Below are 27088 nucleotides of genomic sequence, written 5' to 3' on the forward strand. Positions count from 1 at the left end.
TAAATCATAAATTTGATTTTTATAGAAAATTCATAAAATTGTACGAAGAACTCAATAATTTTAGGAATTCAAATATACAAAATAAAAAAAAATTCTATTCGGGAAATTAAGATCTTTTTTTAATTTCACAATTCAGGAATTTATAAGTTTCAGAACTGAAGTTTTTTTTATCTAGAACTTTAGAGTTTTAGAATCAAATAAATTAGGAATGTTATTAAATCAGAACATAAAAAAAAGTTCTGAATTTTTAAAACACAGGATTTTTATATTTTGAAATTCAGCAATTTCTGATTTCATTAATTTGAATTAAAGAGATTCCGATATTTTAAAATTAAAATTTGTAGAATTTTAGAGTTTTAAAATAAAAGAACTTCAGAATTTGATATTTGTTTAAGCTTCCGGACTTTTTGAAATTACATTTTTACATTTTATAATTTCATAATTTGGGAGTTTTAAATTTTACAATTGTAGAATTTTGGAGTTATTAATTTTTGATTTAAGAACTAAGAACCAGAGAATTTAAGAATTTTAGAATGAAATATTTTAAAATTGAATTATTTTCAATTTTTAGAATTTTATAATTTAACGAATTTTAGATTTTTTGAATGTATACTTTTAAATTTTGAAAATTTAGAATCTTTAATTTTACAGTTATAGATTTTTTTTTATTTATCGTCTTTAATTTAAGGACCTTGTAATTGAAAAAAAAACTGTAGAATGTATAAATTTGAGTATTTTTTGTTATTTAGAAACTTTTGAGATTTAATGATTTTAAAATAAAATCATTTTCGATTTATTTTATTGACAATTTTAACACCTCCGGATTTTTACAGTTTTTAATTCTACAATTGAAGAATTTTGGATTTATGGAACTTTGGAATTAAAGAATTCCAGAATTTAAAATTTTTTTTTTCTATTAATTAAGGACTTTGAGTATGTTAGAATTTAGGATTTAAAGGTTGAAATAATTTTCGAATTTTAGACTTAAAAATTTGAAGAAATTAGAATTTTGAATTTTTATAATTATTAGAAAATTTTAAGTAGGAGACCGTCGATTTAAATATTTAGATCGACGATCGCACATCCAAATACGCGCCCGCTTGTCTGTGGAAGGAGAATGTTTCTAAACCATTTCAAAAGAATTGTCACGGAACGAAAGAAAATGGGACAAATGTGTTTGTGTATGTTTCTTTAGATGTGTGCAGAATTTTTGAAATTTTCCGTGAATTTCGTGTAAGTTTGTGTGTGTATTTTTTTGGTGTGCAAAAGATGTAAAGAAGATTTTTTTTGTTGGTTTTAAATACTGCATTCTAGTTCACTTAAACGCCGTCTTCTTTCCTATGTTCTCATTTGTTCAGTTTTGCTTGTAGGGGGACATATTTTTTTCAGCTGTATTTTGACTGTTTCTTTTTATTGTTTTCTTCTGCCTGCTTGTTAGCTGCTAGCTTTCTTTTCCCCCTTCTTTAGTTGTAGTTGTAGTAGTTTTTTGTTTCATTCTTTATAAGAGTGTAGTAATGTAGTACTTTTACACAAGCTTTTTTTTGCTTCTTTTTCTTTTCATTATCCGCTACCTTTTTTTTCTCAGTGTGTGCCTTTTTTACTCTACTTTTATTTGTTCAATCGTTCAGCGTTCTGTTTTCTACCTTTCAATTTTATGATGCATTTTTTTTTGTTATTTTCACACGCATTAGAATATTTCCGTAATTTTCGTAATTAGTCGAGAATCGAGTAAGGTTTGCTTGTTTCTTGATTTTCTTTCTCTCTCTCTTTCTTTGCAGTAAGTTTACTTCTCGTTAAATGTGGGTTTTTCTTTTTTTGTATTTTGCTTGTTTTCTCATGTTTAGTTATACCATTGTTTTCAAGTATCTCTACAAGTAGTAGTATTGTGTGTGTGTATTTGTTTCCTCCTCCTCCTTCAAAATCTTCCAAGTAGTAGTTTCAAGTATCATTAGTTCATGCTCCCGCCGCCGTCGCCCTGGGACGGTGCTCCCGGCGGCGGCGGCCGCCCTCCAGCAGATTCTAAGAGGAACCATTGACGAGCGTTTCCTTGCCCTGCTGCTGCTCACCGGGCGCCGCAACAACACTGTTGCTGCTGTTCAGGGCGCCGCCAGCGGCGGCCTGGTTCTTGTGCTTGCCACCGGCTCCGCCACCACCACCACCTCCACGACCTCCCCGGTTCCGGTTCTGGTCCCGCTGGCCCTTGGGTGGCCCCGAGCTGTTGCTGCCGGCCGCGCTGTGATTGTTCTGCGCCAACGGCGCCGACTTGCCGGTGCCGTTGTTGACAACGGGGGGCGCGCTGCTGTCATGGCCGCCGTCTGCCGTTCCGGATTGCGGCTGTGAGCTGCTGTTGGTGGCCGCCGGCTTGTTGTTTAGCGTTTGGACGTTGCCGTTGGCTGCTGCGGGAAAAGCAAGCTTGAAATCAGCGGTTCGCGAACTCTTTGAACTCTTACTACTTTTGTTGTTCGAGTGGCCGCCGCCGCCGGGGTTCTTGGATCTTCGCCGGCTTCGGTTGTGGATGCCTTCGTTCGATGAGTGGCTGTCTGTGGAAGGAAGATGATGAGAATAAATAAAAAAAAAACTTTCGTTCTTTGTTAAAAGTCTATCTGAATTTAAAAGTTTAAGAGATTTTTCTAGCACAACCCACATCATTCCAACTTGGTCTTGGCACGTCGATGTAAAAAAAAGTTGTTTAATCCACCTGTATTTTCTGATTGTGTTTTCAGTGACAGTGACTTGTCCCGCCCGTGTGGATCAATCGGACCGCGCACTGGACTCACAATCCAGAGGTCGCTGGTTCGAATCCCGCGGCGGGCGCTCTAAAATTCTTTGTGTAAATATGGGTATTCGGCGCCGTCGCTCCGTGCCATACTTTCATACACTTAGGAGCCCAGGGCGGCGAAGTCCTTGTAGATAAAAAGGAAGACACTAGTGGTTGGTACTAGCAATGGTGGCCGACAGCTATAAAGTCAACTTCGTTCGTTTTCAGTGACAATATTTTTGATTTTCTATTGCCTATTGCCATAGCGAAGTGATTTGCTGGCATTTTTTTAATTCTCCCCTGAAACGTCAAACCATATAAATTCGTTGCAAATTTTTATGGATTGACGTTTGCAGTTGAAACTAGCAAAAGTGGATAATTGATAAAAAAAAATATTAAAATCTCAAACATTTTATTTTATAGCATTATCAGAAAAGAGTACAATTTGAAGTATTGCGAATTACGGCTTCAAAACACTCAAAATTTAAACCTGATCTTGAAATTTTGCTTTCGTTTGTTCAAACACACGAACGAATAAGCGCAACGCAAAGTCGCTCAGTCATTTGACACACTCTCACCGCCTCTCTCATTCGCGCAGAGCCTGCACGGTCGTTTGACGACGTTCTATCGAAATTCCTTATAATCTTCCCCATGACTGCATTCAAACGATTGTTGTCACCACGCTGCACCGCACGCGAAAGAAAAACAAAGGAAGGGCGAAAAAATTTGATAACAAAAATTTAACTCGTTTTATGTTTAAGGGCTCCACTCCAAGGCCGCTGCAAATATTTTTCAAAATTTATGTCAAAATTGACAAAAATTGTCAAAATTGTCAAAAATTGTCAATATTGTCAAAATTGTTAAAATTGGCAAAATTGTCAAAATTGGTAAAAAAAAGCAAAATTTGCAAAATTGGCAAAATTATCAAAATTGTAAAAAATTGTCAAAATTGTAAAAAATTGTCAAAAATTATCAAAATTGTAAAAAAATTTCAAAATTGTCAAAATTGGTAAAATTGTCAAAATTGTAAAAATTGACAAAATTTTCAAAATTGTTAAAATTGTTAAAATTGTTAAAATTGTTAAAATTGTTAAAATTGTTAAAATTGTCAAAATTGTACAAATTGTAAAAAATGTCAAAATTTGTCAAAATTGACAAAATTGTCAAAATTGTAAAAAATGTCAAAATTGCAAAAAATTTCAAAATTGCAAAAAATGTCAAAATTGTCAAAATTGTTAAAATTGTCAAAATTGTTAAAGTTGTCAAAAATTGTCAAAATTGTCAAAATAGACAAAATTGTAAAAATTGTCCTCCCCTTCAAAATTGGTCCGAAAAATCAGGGGGCAAATTTTTTTTTCAAAAAACTTCAAAATTTTAATGAAAATAGAAGTCAAATCAACTGAAAACAATCTAAAATGCATTTTTCTGCATTGATAATCATATTTAGCATGTTTGGGCTGGATTAAACATATTTTGAATTTTTATGAAATTCCAATGCACAGCACAGCATTTTTTTTATATTTTTGAAATTTTTGAAAGTTTTTGAAATCTTTGATTTTTTTTGTAATTTTTGAATTTTTTAAAATTTTAAAAATTGTGAAATTTTGATATTTCTATTTTTTTTTAATTTAAAAAATTTCTGAAATTTTTGAAATTTTTGAAATTGAAATAAAAAATATTCAAACAATGGTTTTAAAATTACGATCGTAATTTCTCGATGATAGATCGAGATTTGCCGATGGAAGTCGTAATCTTACTATCGAGAAATTACGATCGTAATATTGGGACCACTATAAACCACGTGGACACTTTGAGGGAAAGGGGGGGGGGGGGGGGTGGCCACGTGGTTTATGGATGCTCCCATTACGATCGAATGCAATAATCTCCACGGTAATCTAAGATGGTGACAAAAATGGTAGCATTTAAGAATTTAAGACATCTGCACTTATTCATATTTGAAAAGATCAATAGGAATTTAGGAATTATGGAATTTAAGAATTTCAGAATTTGAGCTTTTCAGATTTTAAATTTTTTGTTCTCTTGATTGTCTTAATTTTTTTGAATTTTGACTTTTTTTTAATTTTCAAACTCTTTAATTATTTTTTTTAATATTTGAATTCCAACATTTTTGGAGTTTTTTTGAATTCTAAATTTTTAGGTGAATTTTCGATTTTTTATTTTTAAATCTTTCAAGAACTGTTTTTTTTTATTTTCGGCTTTAAAAAATATAAAAAAACAAAAATAGGTTTGATTTTTTTAAATTTATGAAACATCGAATTTTGAATGTTGGAGCTTTTATTATTGAATGTTTTAATCTTATTTTTTCCCCAATAATGTTTAAATTTAGAAAAAAAAAATCTTTCTATTGGTTAAATACCACCTAAAATTCAAAGGCGGAGAGCCAGCTCCAGTTACGCCCAATCAAGCTCATACTTGGGATTTGAGCACAGTATGCCCACCGAAACAAGCCCCAATAATTTTTTTTTTGTTACATTCTAATATCTTCGGGAAAAGTTTGAAATATAGAGCCGGTAGGAGATTTAAAAAAATAGTTGAGTGTAGTAATAAATTAATTTAAGAAATCGCTAACAACAAATTTAAAAAAAAATATCTTCTTGCATATTATTTTGATGTCTCCTATCAAGAATATACATACAAACATTTTCGAAAAAAAAATCGAAAAAAACTAAAACTAAAACTCTTAAAAATCGACGTTCTTCCACCCAACGAAAAACAATTCCCCTAATGCCTGATAATATTTTTCTTTATAACTTGAAAGTGATTCTATCTATTTCAATTATTTTATTTATCAAAATTGCTGGAGTGCAGCGACCGATTTCGTTCGTTTCAACTTCGTGTGCGTTCACTGACGGTGTCTTCGTACCTAATGACGATCAAGACAGGTGCGCTCAATCAGCAATCAACGATCGAATCGATGATGAAAGCTGACCGATTAGCTTTTCTAAATTTCAGGCAATCACTAGATTTATTGCTTCGAAACTATTTTTTTATAGCTTCGATTTTTAATGTTGAAAATTTTAAATATTGTGCAACTTCAAAATTTAAAATTTATGCCTGACATTAAAAAAAGGCCAAAGCACAAATTTAGGACATCTGTCTTACTTACCCCGATCAACGCTGTTCAACTCGCGGTTGTTCTCCCTCGCCGGCTGTTGCGACGGCTGCTGCGGCGGATCCTCAACACTATTCGCCCACTGATCTTCAAACACCTGACCCGGACCACCTTGACTGGATCCGGCCGCCGCTGCCGCCGGGCCACCCTGCGACTTGTTCCGATCGCCACCGCGCTTGTTGCTGCTGCTCGTGCCTCGCTTTTCGCTGTAGCCTCGTCGGTTTCCTCCGCGGCCACTTCCGCCGCCGCCGCCACCACCACCCTCGGAGGAGTAGTTGTTGCTGCTGCGCTGGTTGTCTCCTCGCGATGCTTGGTGTGATGATGAGTGGTCACCGCGGTCGGACCGGTCGCCGCCGCCGCCACCTCCGCGAGGGGTGTACTCTTCCTCGCCGATGTTGTTTTCCCGGCGACCTGGAAGGGTAGATGGAAAAGAGATTGATCAATGAATTCAATTTTAATTAAATTAATTTTATAAGTAGATAATCAGTTCACAATTTCGTAATGCTGATTTAGGTTAGAATTTCGAAGGAAGGAAATAGAAACAGCTCAAAACTTAAAGTTTGTTGTTATTTGACGACGAAAAACTACGCTACACAAGGCTTCATCATCACTGAGAGCTTGGAATTGTTCTGCCTTGTTTCGGCAGGGACGAAAGCGCGTAAGCATCTCTCCAGCAAGAGAGAAAGACTCGGAATGCATGAAGAGATCATCACCGGCAGGGTTGTTAAAATATCAAAATATCAGCTCTCAGCAACTACAATTATCCCGCCTGAATATTCATGCCTCAAATACAACACCTCTTCTCTCCTTATTGAAACTCTCAGCGCCGAACATAGCCGAACACGTTTTCGTGTTTACACACTCGCGATTGACATTTTCCTTTTCTCTCTCATTCCCGCTTCCACGATCATCCTACCGTCACAGCGTTTAACCACAAAAGCCGCCACAAAACCAATTTCGCAAACGCAGTTTAACGGGACGTCATGCGTGGTCGGCTCATAATCGCCATCTCGCGTTCTCTCATTGGAGTTTTCGTAGAGATTGAGAGACTCGGCGGTGAGAGAGCATAGTCGAGGAAAAGGGGAGGAGTGATAGAGAGAGAATGACATCGCTGGGAATCACGAGACACAAGAAGAGATCTCAAAAGCTATAGTGACGGCTGCTATACTCTCGGATGTTTTTGGTGCAGAGATAATCAATTGATAGCTTTTCTATCACTCATTTGCAACACTGATCACCGGTAACGTCTGCTTGTCCCGATGGAGTACCGCTCCCAGAAGCGGCCACTCTAGCGTACGAACCTCTCCAGCCGGGAGGGATCGCTGACAGAACCGCTCCGCTCCTCGCGGTGCTCCTCGAGGTACTTTTTCCACCCAGCACAGCCACGGAAATTTGCCGTGTAGTTTCCACCACGGTTTGCGCACTTGACGCACGCTTGCTTACTTTTTACTTTTGCTGCTCATACAATTTCCGGGTCATGAGCTGTCTTCAGATGCACTGCCACTGGACTCGGTCCAGGGCTGCTACTCTCCAATTCCGCTGCGGAACTCCCACACTTTCCAGATCTTCGCATCAAGCGCGTCCGGCATTCTTGCTAACCTCCCGAATACTTGGCTTGCCGTAGAGTTGCGCCAGCTCGTGGATCATCCTTCTCCTACATACATTGTTCTCACGTACGCCGCCAATGATCGTCTTAAGCACTCGCCGTTCGAAAACTTAAAGCGCTTGTAGGTTCTCCTCGAGCATCGTCCACGTCTCGTGCCTGTAATGAACGATCGGTCTTATCAGCGTATCGTACATGAACCTTAAGGTCTTTTGGAGTCCATAGTAAGCACGACTACCGGTGATGATGCACCTCAGAATTTCCCTGCTACAGTCGTTGTCCGACGTCACCAACTACACAAACTCCTCGACAACCTCGAACTCGTCTCCGTCGATCGTCACGCCTCCTGCCAGCAGAAACTTCGAATTACCACCGGGCTCTCACTGGGGTCAGTCAGTTCTCCAATCATAGCTCACGTTCTGAACTGAACGTACTCCACCGTAGATCGTGCGTAGCACCTTGCGTTCAAAAACTTCAAGCATATTGAGTGCGTTGCAATTGGTCAGACGGCAATGTTTTCCGTAATCTAACGGCACGGTTTGCAGCGTAGATACGAGTGGTGGCACGGGCCCGAGGGCCACTGGTTCCATCATCAGCTGCAGATTGAGGTGTTTCATCCTCCTTAATTACTCATTTGTCCTTTGACGATTTGATTAAATTGAAAAAAGTCCTACGTCAAACTGTAGGCTACCACAGTCTTCTCTTCGGAGTTACTATCGGTTGTTCCATGGATTGCCGTAGCAAAGGTCATCATCGGGTGTAGATGGTTCATCGTCGTCATCGTCTAGGCACGATCTTTTCTCTTCGGGTACGTTTTTTCCTCTAATCGCCTTTAAGATTTGCTTTACTTCACAACAGTCTTTACCATTTTTCTCAGTGTGAGGAGCAATGATTTGAGATTCAACTACTGTTGGAACGGCTGCGGTGTGGTTTAGCTCCAGATTTTGACGTAAGATGGAATTAGCTTTGAAAGCTTCATTTTAAGCACCGGCACGCCATTAGGTACGCCGGCGAAAATGGCTCTCCACACCTCGTCCCTAATCGTCGAAAATTCGCCGGATTGCAGCATGGCTTCGGCGATCAGCATGTTGGGCATGTCCGGCCGTAGATTATGAACCCGAACGTCGACGGTATCGTCGTCGATGTAGACGGGAATCGCGATTTTCTTCGTCGGGTTGATCCGGAAGGCGTGCTTGAGGTGATGTGGCTTAATGTTGGCTGTGACAGTCAGCGATAAATAAAACACCGTGATTCCAAAATATCTCGACGTTTCGACTCTGGCTGGAATCTTTTTCAGGAGGATTTTACGTTCGACAGTGTCCCAAGTCAACACCACACTACACAACGGGCTATGAACAGTCATCTTGAGGTGATGCTTCGCTGCTGTTTCGACGGCGGCTGCTTGATTCGCCATCTGAATGCGTACACAAGGGCGGTTGTTGTGCAGCTGGATGCTTCTTAGTTTGTGTGGGTCCCAAACTTTTTTCCACAAACCGCTGCACCATGTTCAGCTTGAGGTGCTCTGGTAGGACGCTGAAGTCCACTACGAGCCTTTTTTTACGGGCATCCCTCATTTTAGAGTATTCCACAACGCGTTTATTATTTCTGTTTCTATCGCGGAGCACAAAGCCACGTCTGGTGCGAGTACAGAGCCGACTTGATTGGCGCCAGCTTAACGTCGGGTCAACAACACTGGTTTCTTGGTGGAGGATTCCCCGTCATCTGCCTCTTAGTCTGTCCCAGCTGCGTTATACTTGTGGGTTTTAGTCCAGTGCTTCCCGGCAGATCTTGTGCGCATCCTTTCGAAGCCTATTGCCAATCCATCACCACTTGCGCTCCCGAATCTCGATATGTATGGGCCTCTGTTGACTCCGCATTTGAAACCTAGTCTCATTCTCGTAGAGAAACACTGACTCTACGTGTGAGCTAAAGATCCGTAGTTTCGTGTCGTTATTTAATGACATTGGACTTGGAGGACTTGGAGACATTGACTTTTAAATCCGCCGCCGAGGAGGGAATCCTGGAATTCGTAGACCTGTTCGAGGATCACACGAAGGGTTACTATGAGATTCACGCCCGATCGACCACTCCGGAACGCTGCTTGCTGCCGTTGTAGAAAATCGTCTATCTTTGATGTGAACCAGTACAAGATCACCTTACAAATAGTTATGCACAGCAGCATGATATCACGCCAGTATCCCTTCTTTGGGACCTTCACCAAAATACTTTGCATCCAGTCGACTAGGAATGTTGCTGTGTCCCGAATTAGCTGAACAGTCGATGCAGCATCCGAACCGACAACTGAGCGTCAGCTTTGAGCATTTCTGCGGAGATCTGATCTATCACTGGACTTATTTAGGACTTCATTCACACCACGGCTTCTTCAATCTCTTTTAGCTTAGTGGAACTACAGTGCACCCGGTTGATCTGCTTAATATTAGGTGGTTGGTACTGGGGATGCGAGATTTGTAGCAACTGTTCAAAATCCTCGAACCGTCGTTTCAGGTTGTCAGCCGGATCGGTAAATAGCTAACCACTCATGTCCTTCACCGGAATTCGTGTTTTCGGTAACACTGTTAAACAGGACACAAGTGTCATGAGATGTCATAGAGGAGGCGCATGTAACCATTTTCTGGCAGCTTTCGATCACTCTTCGCCAAGGGAATCTGTCCAGGCTCTCTTGTCCCGCCTACAAGAGCGTTTGACAGTTTTTTTTTCAGGGTATCCGTTCTCGTGCATAATCTGCCATAGCTGTTTGCGGTCGACTGTATCGTATGCTGCTTTGAATCGGTTCACTCGTCCGGTAGTTTTTCCTCCTTCCAGATCTTGGAAATCACCAAGTGGATCTCCCTAGTCAACTGATTTCTTCCATATTTGAAGAGCCCACCGGGTAACCGATCTTTGCCAACGGCACTGTTGTTCTTAAGCTGCCTGATCTCCTTCGCTTCACCGAGCCAAGATTAGGTGTCAAAATTCTGCTCCAGTTTCGCGTAGAACGCTTCCTTCCCGTCATCGGATGTTTTCTCGTGTGGGCAATGTACGTTGAAGATGTAATAGTTGAAGAAACGGTCTTGATCGCCAGAAATTCTCGTCGATTAGTGCCAAAAACCGAACGCCTCCTTACCCGTGTACCGCGGATTGCTGCCCCGTCCACCGCGGCCTCCGCGTCCTCCGCGCATACCACCCCGGCCGGACCGCGACCCGCCGCCACCGCCCCCCTCCACGTCGCTGCTGTACGCCCGGTCCCGGTGGTGATCGCCCCGCCGATTCATCGAAAAGTTCTGCATCGAGCCCATCGTCGCACCCTGGATGGCCCGCAGCTGCTGGTCAATCTCGAGCTTTTCCTGCCGCAGCTGTTCCACTTCCTGAGAGAGAGTATTCGTTAGATTCCGTTACAGTCGGATTCTCGTTCAGAGATCACCTTTAAATGCACTAGATGATACTCGAGCAGCACTTTGGCGTTCGCGATGCTCTCGACGGTGCCGACAAACACGAACGGGACCTGGCCCTCCTCCCGTGGGATGCTCGGTTCCGGCTCGTTGTCCCCTTCGATCTACAGAAGAAGAAGAAGAAAGAAACAAGAGCGTTAGCATTACGGCGACCCGCCCTTGCGAGATTCGAGCACGTCGATAAACCTTTACACGAACGACGCCACTCTTGTCGACAATCTCCTGGATGATCCGGCCGTTCTTGCCGATCACCTTGCCGACCAGGTTCCGCGGCACCTGCAGCGACTCCTCGCTGTACTCGAGCATCGCCCGGGCCTTCTTGACCGCGTCGTCAGTCTGCGAAGCATAAAAAAAGATCGTCAAAATCCAAGCACTTTTGCAACTAGACTGGAGGGCGCCAACCTCGCCGGAGATCTTGAACGTGCAGGTGTTCTCCTCGAGCTCGATGTTCAGCACGCCGTCCAGCTTGCGGGCCGTCTGGATGTTGGCGCCGTGCGCGCCGATCGCCAGCCCCATCAGATCCTCTCGTACCTTGAACTCGTCCGTGAACCTTAAGTTTGGAAGTAAAAAGTAAAGTTGCATTAATTTTAAGCTTACTTTCACTTTCAACATGCAGAAAAATGAAAGGAGACTTCGAAGACTTGAACTGACGAAAGACAACTCAACACAAAGTGAATAGATGAAAATGATTCGAAATTGGAAAGAAGGAGGTTAGAGCAAACGTACTAATACAACCAAGGAGGAAGAATCTACTGTGAACATGTAAAGGTGTAACCATTTTTTTAAAACATGAAAATAAAAAGAAATTTAATCAAAATATCAGAAGAAATTTTCAAATATCTTTCAAAAAAACTACAACAAAAAAGTTAGTTACCAAAATAGAAAGACAAAAAAACTAAAGTTAGTAGACGAGATAGTCACAATTTAACGGAAAGTTACACAATTTTGCTAGTAATAGTTTTTTTACGTGACACGCTGGAAGGGATGGATTACCTCTCATTCAGTGATTGTCCAATAAAAGCGGAAATTCTCTGATTGTTAGTAAAATTTCTGGAAGAAACGAAACAAGACCGTGGTAATAGAGAGAAGAGAAAAGGTAGAGAAAAGGAAAGATTTTGATTTGATATTAGACTTGAATCTTGTGTGCTGGTAAATTTACACTGTTTGTTATGTAATTTTATACGGGACAGGGTGCAACAAAACAGGGCTCGACTCACTAACTTTGAATGTGCTAATTTAGTTTGTTAGCAAGCGAAAACTAAAAAACTGAGAAAACATGGTCGTGGATGATGACGGTGAAAAGGGTAAATGGATTTTGTTGGTGTTGGTGTTACGACTAATCTGTGTTGGTGTGACAAAACCTGAGAAACCGGATGAACAATGGGAAAGAAGAGAAAAAAAGCTTGTCCCACTTACCCTCCCGAATTGTGTAGCTTTGTCGATTCTAGTTGTCTGGCAGCTTCTTCAGTTCGTTTCAGTAGCATCACCTGAAAAAGGGAAAGAATTTAACACATTTTACTCACAGTCAAAATAGCATCATTCCCCCTCCACATGATTAACAACTTAAGGAGGTATTAGACTATGACAAACAAACAATATTGGCACATTTTGACAGTTTGCCTGCTTTGTTTGTTTGCAAAAACGTCAGCCTACATACATTTTTCCTTGTTTGTGTGATACACGAAAAAGTGCACGTTGGTTTGTTTGTTTGCCGTAGTCTAATACCTCCTTTTAGCTTCATTACACATTTCTTTTGATAGGGATTTCAGATTTTTAATCTTTCTAGCTCTCCGGTCAAGGTCTTTTTTTTTTCATCACAATATCTGAGACCCGGTTTCAAAAAAGTGTATAAATAACACTTAAGTGCTTATTAATTTTGATAGAGTTGTCAGATCTTCAATCTTTTGTTTCTCTCTAAAAAAAAATAACATGACGGAAATTTTATTACGTCTCCCAGCGTGGTAAAAAATCACAACTGCGTTGCGATACGTAATAAAAGAACGCTCCCTTCCAGCTTGCAAAATACAACAGCAGGGTACGAAGCTCGAAATTGAAAGTTCGGTTGAAGCGAATGCATTTTTGTGTGACCAAACAAATGAAAAAATCAAAAATTCTTAAATTCATTGATTAAAACATTATTTATTAAGAAATTCAAATTCATCCAAATTCAAAAATTGAAAAAAAAAATCAAAACACATCTGAAACACATAAATTCAAAGAGTTTAAAAATTAAAAAAAATCTGAAATATAAAAATTCTGAAGATCTATAAAGTTGTCCTAAAATTGAGAAACTTCAAAATTTAAAAAATCAAGAATTGAAAAAATATTGTTTTTTCAATTCATAAATTCTTATGTAAAAACATTCAAAAATATAAAAAAAAAATTCTTAAATTTAAAAACTAGAAAATTCATTCAGAGCTATAAAAAAAATATTACACGATCCGAACACGATTTTCCAAATCCCCGATTACGGGCGATCCATAACCCACGTGGACACTTGTTTTATTGTTTTTTTTTCTAAATTTAGGAATTTATGAAATTTTGAACACTTTAAATAAATAACTTAAAATTTTTGAGTTATTAAATTTTGTAAGACCAATGCAAATATTTGTCATTAGTTTTTGTGTTTTTGAGGCAAAAAAAAATCTAAATTTAACATTTCAATGAAAAAATTGTTGGTATGCAATTATTTGTTTCAAAAAAAAAAAATGGAAGATTTAAAGACAATATTTTTATCAGCAGTTCCTCTTAGATTCCAATATATCTATTTAGTTTTTCTTCCAGTTAGTTTTCCTTCAGTTAGTTTTCCTTCAGTTAGTATAACTCGCCTTCACACAAAGCCGTCGTTTCTGGTTGCACCGGAAGCAAAGCAAGAACGCCCCAGCAGCTGGACACCGAGTTGCGGCTGAGGACAAAACGCAAAGGCCAGCAGAGCCAACCAAGACCCCTACACAATCCCCCTTCCCTTCCCATGCCTTGTCGTTAACATCAATCCCTTCCCTACTAACCCCGAGTAGGCCGCGGGTAATCGGCTCCCCTCCCACTAACATTTACACACAAGATCCTCTGTAATTATTAAGTCAAATGTAATTACAAAAGCCGACTCGGTCCTAACCAGGTCCAAGTACCGAAAAGGACCTAATAAAAATAATTTTATGAAAAAAAAAAAAAAAATTTATCAGCGAAAACAAACCTTTTGCGGTACTATACATTAAAAATTGACTAAAATGTTGCCGCCTGCTTTTGAAATTTTGTAAGATTTGATTTTTTTTTTTTTTTTTGTTAATTTTGTAACTTTTGTTATTTTATAATTTTGTGAGTTTATAATTTTATTTTTAATTTTACAATATTTGTAATTTTTTTATTGGGTAACATTGAAGTTTGAAAAGTTGAAATTTTTAAATTGGTAATTTTTTAATTTTGCCATTTTAAAAATTTGTAATTTTTTAATTTTGCCGTTTTATAAATTTGTAATTTTTGTAATTTTCTTTGCATTGAATTATGCAATTTTTGTAATTTTGCAGGTTTTTATTTATTTTCTAAGCTATTTTTTTTTTATTTTGTAAATTTTTAAACTTTGTTTTAATTTTGTAATTTTGTTAATTTTGTTATTTTATGGTTTTTAATTTCGTATAATTGTAATTTTGTCATTTTATAAAGCTGTAATTTTTGAAAATTTTGTAAGTAATTTTTTTATATTTTTTGTTATTTTGTAATTTTTGTTTTGTAATTTTAAAATTTTGCCAACTTATAATTTTTTTATGTTTTTTTTTGTTTTGAATTTTAGTCATTCCGTAATGTTGTCGTTTTGGTCATTTGTATTTTTTTATCTGTAATTTTGTCATGTTTGTTATTTTATATTTTTTGTAATTTTGTCATTTTTGAAACTAAACAATTTTTGTTAATTGGTTATTTTAATGTTTAAAATGATGAAAGTTTTTAATTGGTAATTTGTAAATTTAGTCATTTAATAAAATTTTTTTTTTTTATTTTGTAGTTTTGCAAGTTTTTTTTGTAATTTGTATGTTTTAAATTTTTGTTATTTTAAAATTCTGCAGCTTAGATTTTTTTTTTGGATTTAAGTCATTTAGTAATTTTGTCGTTTCGGTCAGTTGTATTTTTTGTAATTTTGTAAGATTTGTTTTTGTAATTTTGTAATTTTATTATTTTACCTTTTTTGCAATTTTTATCATTTTTGTAACTTTCAGATTTTTTTTTAATTTTTTGATTTTTTGGAAATTTTAATGTTGAACCGCTGAAATTTTTTATTTTGTAATTTGTTAATTTAGTCATTTTATAAATTTGTAATTTTTATAATTTTCTATGGTATGCGTATGAACTTAGTAATTTTTGTAATTTTGCAAGCTTTTGTTTTTTTGTAATTTTGTAAGTTTCGATTTTTTGTAATTCTAAAATTTTTTCGCTTCGAATTTTTGTTTATTTTCTTTTTTGTTTTGAATTTTAGTCATTCCGTAATTTTGTTGTTTTGATCATTTGCATTTTTTTTTTGTTAGATTTAATTTTTTTTTTTTGTAATGTTGTAACTTAATATTTTTTGTAATTTTGTCAATTTTGAAGTTTTTGTTTGAAATGTTGACATTTTTATAATTTTCTATGGTTTTTGTTTTGAATTTTAGTCATTTTGTAATTTTGTCGTATTGGTCAGTTGCTTTTTTGTAATTTTGTAAGATTTTTTTTTTAATTTTTGTAATTTTATATTTTTTGTTATTTTGTCATTTTTGTAATTTTGTTATTTTTTGTAATATTGTAAGTTCAGATTTCAGAGACTTAACAATTTTCGTTATTTGATGATTTTAAAGTTTAAAATGTTGAAATTTTTAATTGGTAATTTGTTAATTTAATCATTTTATAAATATGTGAATTTTGTTATTTTCTATGTTTTGAATTTTGCTTTTTTTTTTTAATTTTGCAAGTTTTTTTTGTAATTTTGTAAATGTTTATATTTTATATTTTTAAAATTCAAAATTTAGATTTTTTTGATTAGGTAATTTGTTTATTTTGTAATTTTATGGTTTTTAATCTCGTGTTTTGTCATTTTATCAAATTGTAAAATTGTATAAAATAAAAGTTTTAAAACTTTGTAATTTAAAAACTTTGCCACTTTGTAATTTTTGTATTTTTTTTTTTGCTCAAATTTTAATTTTTATTTTTTTGTAATCTTTAATATTTTGTAATTTTGTATTGTGATCTTGGCATTTAATAAATTTGTAATTTCTTAAGTCTTTATTTGAAATAATTTTGCAATCTTAAAACTTTAAATTTATTAATTTTGTTATTTGGTATGTGGTGATTATGATTATTTATTATGGTTTGGTTATTTATTTAAAAAAAAAAAAAAAACATTTAATTTTGTAATTGGATTTTTTTATTTAATAAGTTTATATTTTTTGTACTTTTGTTATTCTAAAATTAGAAATTTTGAAAATTTGTTTGTTGTTTATAATTTTTGTACTTTTTATATGATTGGAAAAGTTTTCAATTTTTAATTTTGAAAATTTTGTTAATGGGTGAGATCAAACCAAACTGATCCTGCCACATTTACAAACTTTTGTTGAAAATTAAATACGACCCGACCTCCGTTTTGCCGTATAGGATTGGAAGTTTAAAGATAGGTCGTCAACCCGTCTGGTTCTTGCTCAATATTAAGGCGGACCGGACAATATCCAATGATCTCGAAATTAGGCGGCCAGGTTCTCTGCCATTCCGGGTTTCATCTTCGCTTCACTCACCTTTTGGCTCAGGTTGCGAAAGCACATCTCCTGGATCATGTTGGCGCGCCGCTGGGTCGACTCGCTCCGCGATATCACCAGCAGCGTGCCCCGCTCCGGCACGTACCGGCACTCGGCCGCCCCGATCGCCTTCTGGAACTCCCGGTGGACGCCGTCGATTTTGGCACTGTTCAGCAGGGAGCTTGAGAGAAGAAGAAAAAAATGTCAACTTGAGGGAAGAAACTCGTTTTAGAACAACTCACTATTCCCGAATGTCCTCCGGGACCTCGATCTCGAACCGGAAGAAGGTCTTCTCGTTGATCGGCGGGTTGGTGTTTTTCACGCGCAGCCGGTCCGCGGACACGATCTCCGTGTAGCTGTTGTCCCAGCCGAGGTACTCGACCACGAAGAAGTCGCCCTTCATCATCTGGAAGCAATTACCGGTTTTTGTTAGCAAGTTGGGCAACCTCACGCTGAGACCACCTCAATACCTTGATGACGGCCCGCCACCAGCCGCACGCTTCGTTCTCGTTCGACCGGGAAAACACCTCGACCTCCATCATCTCGCTGAACGTGGTCACGACGTCCGCCGGCGGAAGCCGCACCTGGCTGAACAGAAACTTGGACTCCTCCTGCCAGCTGCAAACGGCAAAAAAAACTCATTTTAGTTAAAAAGTTCGAAATAACTTCAATGTTGGCCGGTTCTACTTACTCATTCTCGAACGAGACCCGAACTCCGTCCTCGTAGACGTCAGTGACAACTCCCTGGCAGGTTGGCAGAAATAGATTTTCATGGAAAGAAACGAGAACGATAGAAAGAGAGGGTTAGTCTCTAGATGTCGGGGGTCAAACGCTCTGGGTGGGATCGAATATTGATGCAACTCATATTTTGCTGGTGTTCCGTTTCGTGCTAGGGTTAGGTTTGATTTATGATTGCTGTTGACGCGTGGAGCCAAAATAGAAAGTGTTGTGTGAACCGCCTAAGGTGTTTTATTTTTTTGTTTATACCTTCCCGTCCCTGTTTATAATTCAAAAAAAAAACTGAAGAATCATTTGAAAAAAATAAGCTGCACTACTTTTTCGGTAACTGGGCGTTGTTCAACTGGGCGCTCGATAATTGGGCTGTAGCCCACTTAAAAAGCAGACAAACGTCAAAAAACATAAACAAACCAAACTTACCAATGGGTCAGTGGATGCAAAAATCTAGTGTAATATATAAAAAATATGTTTTACAGTTTTTATGAAATTTCAAGTAACAATTAAAAGAAACTTAAATAGTTTTGCTTTGGGAACACATTTGAGTAACTTATATTGTATTAAGTAGAATTATGCATCGGTGGTCCCCTCGGCAATTTTCGTTCATCCCAGTTAGCAAGCAGAATTCGGTAGCTAGGCTACGTGCTCAGCCCAGTTACCGAACAAGTACTGTAAAGGCTATTTGGTCCTATGCATAAAATTTATTTATTTATTTTTTTTATTTTTTTTAATCAAAAGCCCATCTTTCAGAACTTGTAATTTCTGCAGGGATTGTTTTTCTTTAGTTTGAATTGTCAAAAATTAAGTGAAATTAAATTATTGATGATATTTGAATAGGCTGTACCTGGGTGCAGAATAGTTGTCCGCAAAGCGGCCTCAATTTAGAACTGTCAAAGCGGAACCAAATTACTGTTCGCAAAATAATACCAAGAAGAGGCAAGTATTGTGATTGATCTATTATTTATTTTGTCAGGAATTAAAAAAGTCGATGGCGTCGAGCTATTAAGGTATTCGAAATCAAAACATCTTAAGAAGAGGGTTGAAATCGAGATTGGCATGATTCGTTGCTAACATTTCAAAATCGCTATGTCTCACGCAAAACCTATGTTTATCAATTATTAACGAATTATCAATAACTATGAATGGTACCTGCCAAATAATATTGGATAATCTTACTCCGATATTATCACTACACATCAAAGATAAATAATCTTGTAACTTCCATTCGGTTGCTCTCTGGTTCACGAAATTCCACCCACTTTTGACACAATATTTCATCACGTGGAAAACAAAAAATGCCTCTTTTGGCCGCCCATCGTTTAGTGTACGAAGAAAAAAGTGGGATGCACTTAATTTTTCATTGAAAACATCAACATCAACAGATCCAAAATGTTTCAAATCAATTCACTTCAGCAGCAAAAAATATGTCACGCTTGAGCTTGAACATAGCCTTCTACTTTGTTTATGTTTACAGCTGTAGTGCTGTTGTATTAGTGGGGAGCTGTGGGGAGCTTTCGAAAATCACGTTACGCATTCTGTCTTTTCAGCACCCAGGGCTGTACAATCCAATTTTTGTTAAATGTGAGCTGTGAAATAGTTGTGTGTGGAGAAAGTGTCAAAATTAGTTTTTTTTTTGTGAACAAGTTTCAATATGGGTGCATGACGAACCCTTTCAAAGACCACTGAACAAAATAATCATTAAGTGATGAAACTGTCCCAAGGCAAAGCAGCTGTTGACTTTATCTACTGCTGCTGATTGTTAAAGTTGAGCTATGCGGTTTCCAGAAAATATTTCAATTGCATTTAAAAATGTCTTGCTATTCTTATAATGTTCCTCATTTTGATTAACCCTCTACGACCCAATCCCGCCCTTAGACGGGCTTCGATTTAAAAAATCGCCAAAAATCCATTTTCAACCAATTTTTGATCTTTAAAAAGCATTGGAAAGATAAACATTTTAGAAAATTTTAGGGTTGGAAGTTAAACTTGTTTTATGTGACTTTGCCAATTTTTAGGGGTCAACTTTGGCTGTGTTTTTTTACTAAAATTTCCCATATTTTAAGTAAAAAGAAGTATTCAGTAATTTTTCTAGTGTCCCACATTATGCCTCAATGCATTTTTTACAATTTAATTGATAATGCTGCCATTTCATAGCAGAAAATGTGAAAAACAAGCAAAAAAATGAAAAGTGACTGTAAAAACATGAAAAAATTAGATGGGCAAAATTTAATGATAGGAGGTGGTAAAATAGGCCAAATACTACCAAAAACAAACATATAATAAACAAGATAAATGAAAATTAAAATACTAAAAATGAAAAAAAAAAACATAATACAAGAAAGGTAAAGTTTTTCGTAGAACAAAAGACGCTTAAAATGACCTCCTGAATATGGGGAAAATAAAAATTATGGTATGTCCACGAATCCTTCCTCCTCTGTTAATTCTGATTATGATTCGTTCACAGAATCCTCTCTGCGGTAAACACAACGCAGTAGGGCTGGCCGCTTTAATTTTTGTGTTACATTTTTGGGTGTTCTCGGATGTACCGCAATTATTAATACTGACAAAAAAGTGCTTCGGGCGTAACCTAATCTGTCTGCGTTAGTGTTAGATTATATTAGATTAATCAAAAGCCCAACTTCCAGAGTGTTCATCATTAAACACCATTCCTGGTTTATTTTTAACTTTTTTTTGAATGACAAGCTATTGACAATTTAAGTAAAAATAGAAACTTCACAATGATTTTGATTCAAAGAGAAAACAAACATTAAAAAAAAATGCTAATTTTTATGTCATGGTTTCTTTTAAAAAAATGCCAGACATAAAATTATAGTAAAGAATGGAAAAATAATGGAAAAGTTCGCAATTCTTATTGTAAAGAATGGAAAAAGTTTAAAAATACCTAAACTTGAGCTTTAATTCTTATTTTTTCAAGAAGCGATTCCACGTCGAACTACAGTACTTGTTCGATAACTGGGCTGAGATCGTAGCCCAGTCACCGAATGCTGCTCGCTAACTGGGCTGAACGAAAAATAATGAGGGGACCGTCGATGCATAATATTTTCCTGATGAAATATAAAAATAAAAGTTACTCAAATTTATTTACAATGCTTACTTTTCATATTTCTTTAATTGTGACTTGAAATTAAATAAAAGTTTGAAAAAAGTTTTTTTTTCTTTATTGAACAGGCTTTTGGCATCCCCTCGGTCATTTCGGTTTGTTTTGGTTTTTTGACGTTTGTCTGCTTTTTAACTGGGCTACAGCCCAGTTATCGAGCGCCCAGTTAAACAACGCCCAGTTACCGAACAACTACTGTAGCAGAATCCAGATCAAAAGTGCTCTGATTTGGCTCAAATTTAGCATGGAAGTTGGCAAAATAATTAGACCAGTATTTTTTTTTGCGATTAGGGTGGTCATATCCGAAAATGGGTGGTTTAAAAAAATGGCGTATTTGAATGAGCTATGCAAAAAATACATTTTTCAATAATATATATACCTCCGGAACAGCTGAACCATTTTTTTTGTCATTAAATCATGTACGAATCGTGCTGAAAAATCGTCTTTTTGTGCCTTGTTGCATAAACTACTTTTCTATGATTTTTTAGGATGTTTTCCGTAACATATCCAAAAATAGTGGATAACTATAAACAGGATTCTTAGACATGATTTTTTGAAAATAAAAACTGGGTTTCTCGAAACGACAAAATGCCGAAAACTGGAAAACCAGTCACTAAAACTGCGATAAAGGAGGTATTAGACTACGACAAAAAAAAAAAACAGAAAGACGCATTTTTTGTGTTTGACAGTTTGCCAAACTCGCAAATTTGTTTGAGGCGAACTCGCAAATAAAGCAAAAATGTGTGCACTCTGACATTTCAGCAAACAAACAAGACAGTCAAACTGTCAAAAAGTGTTAGTGTTTGTTTGTCATTACCTCTTTTATCTCAGTTTTAATTACGTATTAGACTATGACGAAAAAAAACAAACAATTTTTTTGGCACTTTGCCTGCTTTGTTTGTTTGCAGGAATTTCAGCCTGCATACATTTGGCTTGTGTTTGGCAAACTGTTTCACACAAAAAAGTGCGAGTGTGTATGTTTACCATAGTCTAATACCTACTTTAGTTAATAAAAATGGGTTTTTTCCCGTTTTCGGCACTTTCTTAATTCAACGCGAAGGAAATTCGTAGAAAAATGTTTGTAACGTCTTAAAAAACGCCTTGAATCTATTTTGTAATTTTTTTTTTTTCGTTAGATTTTTAACAGCTTTATTATTTGTCAGGGTGACGCCTCTAATCCCATTTTCAAATTCCAGACTTTTTTCCGACTTTTCCATAAGCTCAAAAAATAGACATTTTTTATCTAAATAATGATTTTAAATAAAAAAAAAGTTGGAGGAGGGCCTCGTGGCGCGGTGGTTAGCGGCTTCGGATGCCGATCCCTAAGTTGCTACGGGGCGCGGGTTCGATTCCCGCCTTATCCTCCTGGCCTTCTATAGGATCGGGAAGTAAAACGTCGGTCCATTTGCGTAAAAGAGGTTTTTTTTTAAAAAAAAAATCAAGCTATTTGAAATTTTCGTAAGAAAAGACACACAACAACAAACTCCTAAAACATACTTTCAAAATGGTAGCACTCATTATTTTGCTTCAGAACAGTAACGTAAACAAATAATAGTCTTTAAAAAACAACCGAAAACTTAAAAATACTTATAACTTTAATGTTAATTTATAAAACTGGCAAACTAATAGTTTTTGATGCTTCATTTCAACTGTAAATGGTAAAAAGTTTAATATAACGGAATATAACATTTTTTTTTTTTAATTTGAATTTATTTAAAATCAAAGAGCGCTTTAAACATGATTTTAAAAAATTCAGAAAAATATCTAGGAAATCACTTAAAAAAATTATGTTCGCATCTGATTTTTTTAAATTTTGATATTGATTTTTTTAATCAATGCTGATGTCAGTTGTTAGTATTTAACTATTTTAATATTTTTTCAATGAAAAATTCAGATTGATAAGATTCCATGTTTTACAACTAATTTTATGCAAAATGTTCGAAGAGACAAATTCTTTAAACATATTTGTATAAACTTAAATCAAAATTTCTTTTATTTAGTTTTTTGATTTTGACAAAACACAATAAAGTTTTTCTTTTTTTCATTTAGAACGAACAACGATTGGATTTTATACGAAATTTAAGTTTTAAGAAAACTGAAAATCTAGCTTAATTTATGGTAATTTACCTATACTCACAAAAAAGTACAAGATAAACATTTGTAAAAAATATTTGAAATGACTTTTTTGTTTTTTTTATAAATAGATTTTGTTTGATAAACACAAATTAGTAAAAAATCTGTTGATTCATAAAAAACATTATGAAAATCTGTGACAAATGCATTCAATATTTATCAGGATTTTCAATGTCTTAAATGGCCTTTTCATTCTGAAATAGATTGAAATTGTGAAAGGAACCTTAAACTTTAAGTAAGTTACTGAAGAAAAATTGAGTGAATTTAATTTGAAAATTGTACAAAATATGACAAAATTATTCAAGAGTTAGAAAATAAATTTAAAACGAATATGCTTGGAATTCACGACTTTTTGACAAAAAATCACAAATTTCAGACTTTTTCCCGATTTTTAGTGGACTTTGGCGAATTCCCGACATGAGTGGCCACCCTGTGTTTAACACTGAAGGAATGGTCTTGTGCCTTTAAATGCATTAAATTGGCCACCACACCAAAAGCGCTTCCCTAACACGGATGTGAACTTCAAGTACATAGAATGTTTTGAAATGTTGAAGAATGTCAAGCGCTTTCAAAGCCCATCATTGAATTTCTAGTACCTCTGGATGAACTAAACTAACATGAACTACGTTATTCAACGCCATTCCGGTTATGTCGCGGCATAACTGCCTCTTCGATTTTCAATTGACAACTAACATAATAGCGAAATTCAGGAAATAATAAAACATTTACTACATTTATCACCGTAGAATTCTGGAGAAATGATCGTCCTAGAAAGAACCCTTCACCTGCCCAGAAGTGCAATAAATCACTGTTTACCCTTTTATTGCTCAGTGACAATAGCTTCCCCCAAAAACAAACCACTTCAAAATCAAAGTAACCAAGGCCGGTTCCGGCAGGAACGTTCCTCTTTCTCACCCCCACAAAAACGGCACCGATCTAGTTTTCCATGACCTCCCTCCCCCTCACACACGATATTGGACAGTCGCTGTCGCCCACCCACACCCTTCCTGGAGGGTGAAGGAGCACACGCAACCACTTGACGACCAGGCGTTTTTCGAACTTTGCAACATTTTGGAGGAACTTGGTTTGAGGTTTCTCCTGGCGACGATTCGTAACAATTTCGTTGCTTCTTCTCCACCGATTTTTGGAACCATCCAAGGAACCCATTCCCCGAGCCGGGACCGCCCAAACAAGTCTAGATCCAAAAATCTGTCACAGCTTGCTTCGATTCCAGCTTTCAAACTCCACGAGGTCCACTTCCGGCCGTCGCCACACTCTCCCCCGTGTTCCTTGGCCCGTGCGGCCGGCGGCCCGCAGGTTCACACGCAAACTTTTTCGCAAAAAAAAAACGAGTAGTTCCAACTTTTCTTCTTTTTCTCCCAGTCGTCAGCCTTTTTTTTCGCTCCTTCTGCGCGCTCCACCCAGCTCGCGGAAAAATCACGCTCCCCGGCCCCGAAGGCACTCCCGGGGCCACACTCGGCGCGGCCCGGATCCGCGAACAGCTGGCCCACCCGCGGACCGACCCACCGGCGGTACTTTCGTCGATATTCACCTTGTAGTTGGCTCCGTTTTCGCCGCATACTTCCACCAAGAGTTCGTCCATTTTGGATTTGTGAATTTCTGCCAGGCGCTGCGGCGGCGAAGACGGTTCTCCTTCTCTTCGGGTTCTTCTCGCGCGTTTGACGTTTTGTCCTGTCGTTCGTCGGCCCCCTCTTGCGTGTGTTGGTGTGTGCACGCACACCTTTGCCGTGTGCACTAATGACAGACGACTTTTTCTGCACCGCTCCTTTGTCTCTGCCGGTGACTTTTCTTTTGCGGAATCTTTCACCGTTTCAAACCCACTAAATTTTTTTATGAAAAAAAAAAAAAAAAAAACCCACTAAATTTGCCAAAAAAAATCGACACTCGGAACTCGACTCGAAATCGCACTTTGAATAACACAAGAAAAACTCAGAAAGGAAATGAGAGAGCCGCGGCGACGATGCAACGCACCAGCCAGGTTGACGAACGCGATGTGCAGAAAAAAAAACGATGCGATTTTCCAGTCGTCCGAGCTGTCAAACGGGAGTTGCGTGCATGCGAAAAAGTTGAAGGCGTCTGAAATGTCAGTGTGAAGAAGTGGCAAACACGGAAAGAAAATGAAATAAAAATATTTACCAGGCTGCTAGAATTTTTAAAATTGCAAAAAAAAGGATTCTAAATCTTGACTTTTTTTTGATAAGGTCCTATAAACAAATGTAAACATTGAGTTTATCCCTTTCACACCTTATGTCAAAGTCCATCGGAGTAAGCGGGATACACTCAATGTTTACATTTGTTTATAGGACCTTATCAAAAAAAAGTCAAGAAATGAAAGAAAGTATTTTGCTAAATGTCGACATTTCAATTTATTTTGTTGTCTTTATAATACAAAAAAAAGATCAGAAAACTAAAATTGAATGGCTCTAGCCAATGTTTGGAAAGTAATGTTTGCTTAGTTTCACGAATATACTTGGATTGAACTTTTGTTCTAGCTTGACACATTTTGATAATCTTCCATTTTTTTTTTTAATTTGAATTAATTTTGAAACGAGCACTTTCAGGATATGATCTTTCTCAAGCACATTGTTTTCAAGTCTTTTAAAAATAACATCCTATAAATTCAATTTTTGCTAAACAACAATGAACTAGTACTTCGAAAAATGAGCATTTGATTGTTAAACATGTGATATATGGAATACATTTTTTCTAAATCATCACCATCGGGCTGAAGTTATTTCAATAGAAGATTTTTTTGTACCTTATTTAAAAGGAATACAGGAATTGAATTAAAGTAGGAATAAAATATAATTTAATCATCATTTTTATTACTTTACAATTTAGAACTGGTAATAAGGTCCTAAAGCCCTATGCCAATTTGTATGTCCAACGTTAAAAAACACTACTAAAACGTGATTAAAAACCATTTCTGATCACTCTTTTTATTCTTATTTTGAACAAGACAACATTCAACTAACCCTTGGAACGAATTGTCAAGTAGGATGCATTCTGTCCAGAAGGGCCGCGAAGTCAATTTTTAAATATTGACTAAAAGATCCATTTTAAATCCTTTCCACCTCCGTGTACGCACGAGTGCAAGCAGCAGTCAAGTGCTCAGTGCTCCATCGTTTTTTCGAAATTTTTCGCCGTAATTTACCGTGATTAGCCGCGAGTTTGCTCCAACAGCATGCCAAGGGCCGGCCGTGGCCGTGGCAGTTCGAGTGCGGCCTCGAAAAACCCGCGAAGTTCGTCTACCGGCCGTGTGCAAAAAGGTAAACAAACCAACGCCGCGTCGACCGCCATCGCGCCGGGGAGTGTGTGCGCCAAAGGATTCGACCCCAAGTTATTACACCCTAATTACCGTGTCCAGGGCCGCAGCCCTATAAGGCTCCGTTCAGCTACTTCCGGCAATCCGTCGACCGATGGCGCTTCAACATCCGCCAACATTCCCACCAGTAACAAGTTCGCGAGACTGAGTGACGAGGAAAGCAACAACAACAACACCGACGGTAGCACTACCGACGACGACGACGACGATGATCGTGCACGGAAGAAAGTGATTTCGCCAAAAAAAGTAATTACTCCGAAGGAACGACGACCACCACCAATTTTCGTTTTGGACACGTTGGCGGACGATGTTGACGAGCAGCTGGAAGGCCTCGTGTACTGCCTCAAAATAGGTAAATCGTCAGTGCAAGTGTTCACGTTTGACCAAAAGAACTTCGACCTGGTTGTGGAGAAATTGAAGCGTAAAAACTTCAAGTTCTACACATTCGACCCCGTGCAGAAGACCGCTGTTAAGGTCGTCTTGCAGGGGTATCAAGACCGCCCGATCTCCGTCCTCAAGGAGCACCTCTCGGGTGTCGGAATAACGCCGCGAGACATAAAAGTCCTCTCGCGGAAGACAACCGTCACAGGTACACACACACTGTACCTGTTGTACTTCGACCGCGGCACCGTCAAAATTCAAGACCTGCGGCGGACTAAGGCGTTGGACGGTTTTTGGGTAAACTGGCGGTTTTACTCCAAAAATCCGACGGACGCAGCGCAATGCCACCGTTGCCAGAAATTCGGCCACGGCTCGCGGAACTGCAACCTCCAGCCCCGCTGCGTGAAGTGCGGTGAGTCACACCTCTCGGAGGTGTGCGCACTGCCACGAAAGGCGGACTTGGGGGAAAACGCAGAACAAACCAAGCCGCGCGTAAAGTGCGCGAACTGTGGCGGTAACCATACCGGTAATTACCGCGGATGCGTCGCGCGAAAGTCCTACCTCGAGGAGCAGGAAAAGAGGAAGAAGAAAGCAGCAGCATCCCACCCTTCTCAACGAAGTACGAGCGCAGCCGTTCCTGCAGCTGGCCAGTGTACGGTTCCAGCGGACAACCCAGCGTTCC

At 37.6% G+C, this 27088-nt stretch overlaps 1 protein-coding gene across 7 annotated transcripts; it reads right to left on the reverse strand.

Moving 5' to 3' along the window:
• Positions 1 to 1759: 1759 nt before the first annotated feature.
• Positions 1760 to 24526, reverse strand: LOC120420176 (fragile X messenger ribonucleoprotein 1 homolog). 7 transcript variants are annotated; one of them, XM_052706840.1, is made up of 14 exons: positions 24232 to 24526; positions 17385 to 17437; positions 17164 to 17311; positions 16936 to 17099; positions 16694 to 16874; positions 12360 to 12430; positions 11937 to 11993; positions 11346 to 11493; positions 11136 to 11279; positions 10916 to 11047; positions 10619 to 10859; positions 5886 to 6302; positions 2451 to 2540; positions 1760 to 2396 (listed from the first exon to the last, which is right to left on the reverse strand). In XM_052706840.1, exons 1-14 carry the CDS (start codon positions 24280 to 24282, stop codon positions 2020 to 2022), a joined length of 2274 nt encoding a protein of 757 aa, XP_052562800.1. In that variant the 5' UTR covers positions 24283 to 24526; the 3' UTR covers positions 1760 to 2019. The 7 variants fall into 7 exon arrangements, with proteins under 7 accessions (XP_052562800.1, XP_039439082.1, XP_039439083.1 ...); XM_039583148.2 differs by having other exon boundaries at positions 1760 to 2393; positions 11130 to 11279; positions 24232 to 24525; XM_039583149.2 differs by having other exon boundaries at positions 1760 to 2393; positions 2454 to 2540; positions 11130 to 11279; positions 24232 to 24524.
• Positions 24527 to 27088: the final 2562 nt, after the last annotated feature.

The sequence above is a fragment of the Culex pipiens genome, chromosome 1 (genome assembly GCF_016801865.2).
Source record: "Culex pipiens pallens isolate TS chromosome 1, TS_CPP_V2, whole genome shotgun sequence".
Classification (NCBI taxonomy): Eukaryota; Metazoa; Arthropoda; class Insecta; order Diptera; family Culicidae; genus Culex; species Culex pipiens.

Excerpts from the sequence above, each read along its gene's own strand:
- LOC120420176 (XM_039583145.2), bottom strand. The coding sequence starts at position 24,282 with ATGGACGAACTCTTGGTGGAAGTATGCGGCGAAAACGGAGCCAACTAC. Across the intron at positions 17,438-24,231 it reads AAAACGGAGCCAACTACAAG|GGAGTTGTCACTGACGTCTA; the intron begins GTGAATATCGAC and ends CCAACCTGCCAG. Across the intron at positions 17,312-17,384 it reads CGGGTCTCGTTCGAGAATGA|CTGGCAGGAGGAGTCCAAGT; the intron begins GTAAGTAGAACC and ends TGCCGTTTGCAG.